Source organism: Wasmannia auropunctata, unplaced genomic scaffold, assembly GCF_000956235.1.
Source record: "Wasmannia auropunctata unplaced genomic scaffold, wasmannia.A_1.0 LD336101.1, whole genome shotgun sequence".
Lineage (NCBI taxonomy): Eukaryota > Metazoa > Arthropoda > Insecta > Hymenoptera > Formicidae > Wasmannia > Wasmannia auropunctata.
The window spans coordinates 4,552,240-4,561,596 of NW_012026789.1; the positions used below are offsets into that span (position 1 = coordinate 4,552,240).

A 9,357-nucleotide genomic window follows, 5' to 3' on the forward strand; every position below is an offset into this window, starting at 1 on the left:
TAACAATATTAATATTAGCAGTTTTAATATTAACAATGGCTTTTACCTAAATATTCATTTCTTATCGCCGTGATATTAACGTCTTAATTACACTATATAGGTATATATATTGACTAATCGTTTTTATATGTATCATATATTTTTGATGATTAAAGACAAATTTAATAAAGAAATTAATTCGGATTCAGTATTGCAAACAAAGTCCATCGCAGATATTTAAAGACTTTTTCATTATGACTCCTCATAATTTAATAGCTTAATATATTTGATGTTATGCAGTCATTAAACAAAATATTCTTTTTTCTCTAAAAAAAAGGAATTTTAAATTAATATTTGAATGTTTCGAATGTATATGTTGTCTAGATTTTTTTCTGTGACTGATTATCTCGCTGCGCTAACCGGGCGTGCCGTCACTATAGATTTTGACAGTTGTGTTTATCCGGTTTATTGAAGATGATAATATAATAATGTAATTGTATATATAATTTAAGCGTTGTTATAGTAAAAAATAAAAATAAAAATTAAATAGCGCATGCGACGAAGCGCGTATCTGATGTGGTATCTATATAATAGTAATATATGTATACATATATAAATACAATATAAAATATGAAATGTATATTATATATAGAGGCAGATGTTATTAACTTCAGATTAGTATAATTCTTTTTTCTTTCTACATGTTATGTTTTTTCTTGTGACATGAAGTCACGTTATATGAAAAGAATAGGAAATGTTATAATTATATAGACCCTCTTCCATATATTTATACACATCGAGAACTAATGAAAACGAAAGATCGCAATTTTCGTTTTCATTACTTCAATACTTATATACATATATGTATATATACATATATATATACAAAATTTATATTATATATATATTAAATAAAATTATAGGTAAGTATTATACTTTTATTTGTCAGAATTTTAATTACATTAGTGTAAAATATGAATTGTAAAAATTTAATTTATACAATATATGTGATATATTATAATTATAGTTTCTTGAATTTTAAGAGGTTGTCTGAGATAAAAAAGGAAAAATTTATTAGTACTATTATTATATAGTTGCTCGATTATTATTACATTTATAATTTTTTAGAATATTATATTATTATATAGCGCACTAATCAGATGGTTTTATGAGGTCGCTTCTATCGGTGGCGCCATCTTTCTCATAAATAACTTTATTCATTATATTAAGTAATTATTATAAGTAACGTAAATTATATAAATAAAGTAAAGTAAATATATAGTAAAGTAAATAAAATAAAGTAAAGTAAATTATATATATTATTATAATGATTTGTTATATATTATTATCTTAATGTTTCGTAGACATGTATATATTATAATTCGATATTTTTTATTTTAAAACTATAAATTTTATAATTATTATCATCTGCTTGATTATTGATCATGCGAGTGAATGTTGAAAAAAGAAAAATGTTACAATACAATTTTACGACAATGGTATTATATATATATTGGTCATATAAATATGCATTCTTATTTTTTGAAGCATATGTGTAATAACAAATTATGAATATAACAACTGCAGCGCTTTAAAAATTATAATTTTTAATTGTCAGATTTATCGACGATTGAAAACTTTATTTATCAATAATCGATAATATCGGACACATCATATATGTGTGCGTATAATATATACCGACCAATGAAATTTTTATATATGCAGGATTCATATTATTTCATATATATATATTTGATGTTATGATGATATTTATGTTTTGATATCCAAAGAAAATTTATTTTTTGGAAACAAAAATGTTGCTAAAAATTTTAGAAAGCAAATTTGTTTATTAGATATCATATCGTTTATGTTAGCGGTGCGCGATATAAAGTTCAAACATGGCGCTCAGCGTCTCATTGGTCAAGGTCAAGCTAATGTATAATAGTCAAAGATATATACATGTTTCATGAGTTTTTGTTTTTAAACAAATATTTATTTTCATACATTATGCTATGTTTGCTATCTTTGATCCTTCTTTTCTTCTAACTGCTGTATTTTTATGGCAATTTGTGCGTGATATAGATTTTAGATAATGACTTGCACGCAATTATTCGTAGATGGCACTGCGTTCGCAATTTCCATGTATCTAACGGAACTCTTCCTTCTTATCGTTTTTACTCCTCGTTGAAAAGGACAGTTGAGTGGTGATGCTTGGTTGTGTTGGAGATTTTGTGGCGCCAATTACACTACTTTCGGATTTAACGCGTTTTACTTGATTATTTTTAAGAATGCCGGCGTTCTTGAAGCATATCGAAGTCGAGAATTTCAAATCTTACAAAGGGAAGCTTATTATCGGTCCGTTGAAGTCCTTTACGGCAGTAGTTGGCCCCAATGGATCCGGTAGGTTATCATTCTGTCTGTCAACAATAGGTGCGTTCAGCGAATGCAACGCTCAAGCGATGGTTGTTTGTCGAAGGTAGCTGTATACATCTAAATTTATTGAATCAGATCCTTTTTCTAAAGATTTTCCAAAGGTCGCTCATTCAGTCGTTGTATTCGCTGAATGCAAAGGTACAATGTTCTATACTGGCAGACGTAAACTTTCATGTGACTATGATATGTTGTTTCATGCCACAGGAAAGTCAAATTTCATGGACGCTATCAGTTTCGTCATGGGCGAGAAGACTAGCAGTCTACGAGTCAAGAGATTCAGCGAGCTCATTCATGGCGCGTCCATTGGGATGCCAGTAGCACGAAGGTAAACTCGTATACATGTATATGTATATATATGATACTGGTTTACAAATTTCTGGAGTTGTGGAATTATAATTTGAATGTTTCACTTTGAATTGTGTAAAAACCATAAGCTTTTTATTGAACGCAGTGCTTCAGTAACAGCTGTATTCGAGTTGGAAGATGGAACTGAAAAGAGCTTCATGCGATCAGTACAAGGCTCTTCTTCTGAACACAGAATTAATAATAATGTAAGTTGAACTTTTTAATTGCAGCTGGACTTTTATTCAGTTGCACAACTTGAAATTTTCAAAAATTTTTTTTCATTACAGCTTGTCACCAGCCAAGTGTATCTTAATGAGTTGGAGCAACTCGGTATTAATGTCAAAGCAAAGAACTTTTTGGTATTCCAAGGTGCAGTTGAATCTATAGCCATGAAAAATCCAAAGGAACGCACTGCTCTGTTTGAAGAGATCAGTAATTCTGGTTCATTAAAAACAGAATACGAAAGGTAAATTTTCAAATACCACTGCATATAATCATATTTGATATATGACGAGCTTGTAAATAATAAAAGTGACATTGTAGATTAAAAACAGAAATGCTGAAAGCTGAAGAGGAAACTCAGTTTTCGTATCAAAAAAAGAAAGGGATTGCTGCCGAAAGAAAAGAGGCAAAGTTAGAAAAAGAAGAAGCTGAAAAATATCAACGTCTCAAGGAAGAATATGTACGTATATTTGACTTTATTGTAATATTTAATATTTGATCTTTTTTCTATCTATATACTTGTACATTTGACTATTAATAATAAAAATTATTTTTTATTTTTAGGTGGAAAAGCAAGTAGAACTACACCTATTTCGATTATTTCACAATGAGAAGAATACTGAAAATTTAGAGGTTTCTCAAAATAAGAAACAACATGAAATTGAAAAAGTCGAGAAGAAGAAGGAAAAGGCTGAGGAATTGTTAAAAGAGAAGAAAAAAGATGCCGCTAAACTGGGCAGAGATCTTGCTAAGATAGAGCAAGATATTAGAGAAGTGGAAGTGGAAATCACGAAGAAAAGACCGACGTTTATCAAAGCCAAAGAACGCGTCGCACATATGCAGAAGAAAGTGGAATCCGCACGCAAATCTTTAGCTCAGGCCCGTATCGCGGATGAAGCTCATAAAAAAGACATACACGAACTGCAAGAAGAATTGCGACAGGTGGAAGAAGCTAAAGCTGCTTACGAAGCGAGTATAGCAGGACAATCGCAATTACAAGGAAGAGACGTGCAATTGGAAGATGAACAGGTATAAATAAATTGCGTAATCACGAAATTTTAACAGTTAATTTACAACTTTTACGAATAAAATCAATTACAGTTAATATGAATAAAATACAAGTGTTAAATGATAATTGTTTAATTAACTGATAAAATAATTTAAGGTACAGGAATATAATCGTCTAAAAGAGGAAGCTGGCAAGCAATCTGCGAGGTATCTTCAGTTACTCGATTCTATCAATCGCGAACAGAAGTCAGATCAAGATAGGCTCGACAATGAAGGCAGGAAAAAGACCGAGATAGAGAACAAGCATAAGCAAAAGGGTCATATGCGAGATGAGGCGCTTAAACGAGTGGAAAAGTTGGAGGAGCACATAAAAACGTCGGAGGCTGCATTGGAGGATCAGAAGAAGCTCAGAGCTGATTTGCAGTCGGACGTAGGCACGTCGAAGGATAAGATTCAAAATTTGCAACGAGAATTAGAGAGCATCTCGGAACAACTCGGCGATGCTAAAGTTGATAAGCACGAAGTATCTAGAAACAAGAAAAAGACAGAGATTGTGGAGAATTTTAAACGTCTGTTTCCTGGAGTGGTACGTTATCTCTCTTCTCGCTGTTCTTCTCTTTTAATAATAGAAACGAAAATGATTCATGTGTTTTTTTTCTTTAGTACGATCGTATGTACAACATGTGCGAACCGATACACAAGCGATATAATGTTGCAATTACCAAAGTACTTGGTAAATACATGGAGGCTATTGTAGTGGATACTGAGAAAACTGCCAGACAATGTATCCAATATTTGAAGGAACAGTATCTCGAACCGGAAACATTTCTTCCGCTTGATTACATACAAGCTAAGCCACTTAAAGAACGTCTTCGGTAAATAAATTAATCATTACATAGTTCTCTCTTGTATTTTAACAGTACAGTTTTTTTGTCGTTTTATGTGAATCTTATAATGATGATTATATATTATTTTGCAGCAATATACAAGAACCTAAAAACGTGAAATTGTTGTACGATGTGTTGCATTTTTCTCCAAAAGACATTGATAGAGCAGTCCTCTTTGCAACTAATAATGCTCTTGTATGTGAAACACCGGAAGATGCAAATAAAGTAGCGTACGAGATGGACAAGAAAACTAGATATGATGTAAATATACACGCATTAGCTTTGTTTAAACGAAATAATAATGTGAATTATGATATCATATGTATGCAAAATATTTACAGTGCGTCGCATTAGACGGTACATTTTATCAGAAAGCTGGTATAATATCTGGCGGCAGTTTGGATCTTGCAAAGAAAGCGAAGAGATGGGATGAAAAACAGATGTCTCAATTAAAGGCGCAAAAAGTAACATCTTATTTCTATGTGTTTGTTATCTATGTATATTTATCGAGAAAATATAAAAATATATTTTATTTTTATTTATAGGAAAAATTAACGGAAGACCTGAGAGAATCTTTGAAAAAATCACGCAAGGAATCCGAATTAAACACGATTGAATCTCAAATACGTGGTTTAGAGACTCGTTTAAAATATAACAAAAGCGACTTGGCTGCAACAGTGAGTATTACATATTGCGTTGCAACATATGATTTAAAAAAATACATGGATAAAATTTTTATTGTAGCAAAAACAAATAGCGGAGCTTGAAGCGGAGTTAGAGGGTCTGCAAAACGAGTTAAACATGTTTGGTGTAAGTTTTGAGATACATTTTGTATACGTATATTTAATCATATTTAAACGAAATCTTTCAATATTTTTATGCGTAGCCTGCAATAACTGCCATCGAGAAGACTATGGCTGAAAGGGATCAAGAAATACAAAATATTAAAGAAAAGATGAACAATGTTGAGGATGATGTGTTTGCCAGTTTTTGTGAACAGATAGGAGTTTCCAATATCCGTCAGTATGAAGAAAGAGAATTAAGGTATGTAATTATATTATTGGTTAAGTGTTGTATTATCTTAAATGCTGAATTGCCAAAGTATCAAATATATATTGTTATTCTAGATCGCAGCAAGAAAGAGCAAAGAAAAGAATGGAATTTGACAACCAATGCAATCGTATTTATAATCAACTAGATTTTGAGAAGCAACGCGATACAGAAAGTATGTGAAAAGATATATTACATAAAAACTTATATTAAATATTAACATGAAGAATATTATATGAAGAAGCTTTTATTTTTTACATTCTGTGTATTAACTATATAGTTAGCTTTCGCATTATATTAATATTACTTACAATAGGTAATGTTTTGCGATGGGAACGAGCGGTGCAAGATGCAGAGGATAAACTGGAATCCGCAAAACAAACCGAATCTAATCAAAAAGCGGAGATTGACCATGACGAGCAGCAAATGGAGCAATTGAAATCGTCTCGCAATGCTAAAAAGATGGAGGTTGATCAGAAGGAAGACGAAATTGGAAAAGCTAGGCGTGAAGTAGGCGCGATCGCAAAGGACATTCAGGCAGCTCAGAAGCAGCTTAACGCAATTGAAACAAAGATCGAGCAGAAGAAGGCCGAACGACATGCTGTCTTGATGCAATGCAAGGTTTGTTGAGTCATTGATGTGAAATTGCATTATTCCACTATATTACGCGTATTGTTTTGAATTATTAACATTTAACAATATTTAGATGGAAGATATTGCAATACCTATGTTGCACGGAAATATGGAAGATATAGCAGGTGAGACAAGCACGACGAATGGAAATGAAACCAATAATGATTCATCAGTGAATACGCAACAACAGTACGAACGCGAAAGAAGGATTACCATAGACTATGCGCTTTTGCCCGAAAATCTGAAGGATGTGGAAGAAGAGGATATCAAAAAGACAACTGACAAGTTAACGAAAATAATTAACGATTTGCAGAATACAATACAGCGCATACAAGCTCCGAATATGAAGGTTTGCAACAAATTGTATATTGGTAATGATATGCCGATAAATGTAAAGAGTTATAAAAACTTGAAAATATTTTTTCTCTCTCTCTTAGGCAATTCAAAAATTATATTTAGCGAAAGAGAAGCTACAAGAGACCAATGAAGAGTTCGAGCAGTCTCGTAAGAAAGCGAAAAAAGCGAAGACACAATTCGAGAAGGTGAAAAAAGAACGACACGATAGATTCATGACGTGTTTCGAACACGTGGCGAATGAGATTGATCCTATTTATAAGGTTTGTGAATCAATGAATTTGTGTAAACATCTATATAATGATTTACAGATAAGTTTATAATTTATGTAAATATATTTTTTATATTATACATTTATTTTCATTTATATATTATGACTGTTTCAGAGTCTAGCGAAGAATCAATCCGCTCAGGCATTCCTTGGACCAGAAAACCCTGAAGAACCCTATTTGGACGGCATTAATTATAATTGCGTGGCTCCTGGCAAACGGTTTCAGCCAATGTCCAATTTATCTGGTGGAGAAAAAACCGTCGCTGCACTAGCTCTGTTATTCGCAATTCACAGGTTAATATTTTGAAATAACTTGAAATTAAATTGATGATACAATTACGATTACGATGGATGTGTAATTCACTGTTCGTCTGTATTCAGTTTCCAGCCTGCGCCATTTTTCGTTCTGGATGAGATCGACGCGGCCCTCGATAATACTAACATAGGGAAGGTGGCCAGCTACATCCGCGACAAAACGAGTTCGCTGCAGACAATTGTCATATCATTGAAAGAGGAATTTTACTCGCACGCGGATGCGCTTATCGGAATTTGCCCGGATGTAAGTAGACTATTTGATCGTGAATTGTTCTTACATGTCTTCGTTCATATTTGAATCTTATTATATCTATGTGTTTTATATGAATTACAGGTAGGCGAGTGTTTGGAGAGCAAAGTATTAACGCTCGACTTGACTACATCCCCTACACATGTTTCATAGATTATATAAAAGCCTATTATTTAAAAGATAATTTTCTTTTTCTTATAATATATATTCGCTATGGACAATTTTTTATTTTGTCTCCGCAGAGGAATATATAGATATTACAAAATATCAATGTATTATTATTTTTAGATTTATATTTACATTCTTTACTATTACTTCGAAATTATTGCAAAATCCTGCTTACTTTTTGATAAATTAGATCATATACTATATATACCTATCTATATTGTAAGTCAGAATAAGAGTTACAGTAATTGCGAATGTGAGACATATGGTACGTTGTGGAGCGATGTAAATAACTTTTAAAAACTTTGGCTTTAATAAAAACTTATGAATGAAATACTAAAATAAACACCTTTATTAATAAAACACGTGTTCCTATGTAACAATTTATTACATGTGTTTTGGTAATAATAATAATAAAGAAGCAGTAATTTATTTTGCAACATCACGCTTGTGTGTATCTTATTGTTAATTTATAATACGATACAATTATTATACAATAATATACATTCTATTCTGCAAGTCTGTTTCACATTAAGCAATGCGATAATCACATTTTTATTCTGGTTATTTATATGCCCTTGTTTATTATTGCGCGATCTTATTTTTATTAAAACATTGTTTCTATTTCTGTTTAAATTTATAACTATTTTAATTAGTGCACTGTGCATGTTAAAGCCGTTGTATGTACGAAACGAGTGTAAAAGTGTAGATATTTCGATAGTAAGCATATTTTACCGAACACGATAAAGTGTAATAAGATATACGCGATTAAACTTGTTTCTATATTTACATATCTTTATGTCAATATATATATATATATATATATATATACAACATTTAATATGCACCAGTGCATCTAATTGAATTTAATCGGGAAATTCGGGAATGCGTGCACCAGTACTGCAACGTAACCTCCCTTACGATGCGACTTCAACACTTTGGAATTTGTACATTGGCAATCCTGTTATTTCGAATCCGAAGTCTCCGGATTCACAACGGTCATTTGTACGCTGCTCGCCGATCCGTTCGTATTCGATAGGCGCTTTGCTTTGACAATGCCGATTTCCTTAAACACTGTCGTTATTTCCAACTTTAAGTCGTTCTTCGACGAGACGGTAATCGGTCCGATTGAGCCGTTTACGGCAATAATCGGACCAAATGGATGCGGTGAGATTCTTATGATATAATATGCTCTCTGCAACATTTATCTTATTCGATCAAGAGCAAAATTATCTTCCTCTGTATTCAAAATGTTTTTAATTCTTTACTTTTGTATAATGAATAATTATATTAAATGCATAATTTATGTGTACAATTACGCGCGCACGCATGCACGCACGCACGCACGCACGCACGCACGCACGCACGCACGCACGCACGCACGCACGCACGCACGCACGCACGCACGCACGCACGCACGCACGCACGCACGCACGCACGCACGC

General features: G+C 32.4%; 2 protein-coding genes across 2 annotated transcripts in view; both read left to right on the forward strand.

The window, feature by feature from the left end:
* The first annotated feature begins 2,134 nt into the window (after positions 1-2,134).
* On the forward strand, positions 2,135-7,975 carry LOC105459932 (structural maintenance of chromosomes protein 1A). Its single transcript, XM_011706303.1, has 20 exons — positions 2,135-2,379; positions 2,617-2,737; positions 2,864-2,963; positions 3,045-3,223; positions 3,301-3,439; positions 3,544-4,008; positions 4,145-4,573; positions 4,651-4,862; positions 4,967-5,135; positions 5,216-5,338; positions 5,420-5,551; positions 5,619-5,684; positions 5,761-5,918; positions 6,002-6,099; positions 6,241-6,545; positions 6,631-6,906; positions 6,995-7,174; positions 7,298-7,476; positions 7,564-7,741; positions 7,832-7,975. Exons 1-20 carry the CDS (start codon positions 2,268-2,270, stop codon positions 7,898-7,900), a joined length of 3,690 nt encoding a protein of 1,229 aa, XP_011704605.1. The 5' UTR covers positions 2,135-2,267; the 3' UTR covers positions 7,901-7,975.
* Positions 7,976-8,909: 934 nt separating this feature from the next.
* Positions 8,910-9,357, forward strand: part of LOC105459941 (structural maintenance of chromosomes protein 1A-like) — a 7,007-nt gene continuing 6,559 nt past the window's right edge. Inside the window, exon 1 of the mRNA XM_011706314.1 lies at positions 8,910-9,079. Within this exon, the coding sequence (XP_011704616.1) occupies positions 8,968-9,079 (112 nt within the window). The 5' untranslated portion in view covers positions 8,910-8,967. The remainder of the gene's footprint in view (positions 9,080-9,357) is intronic.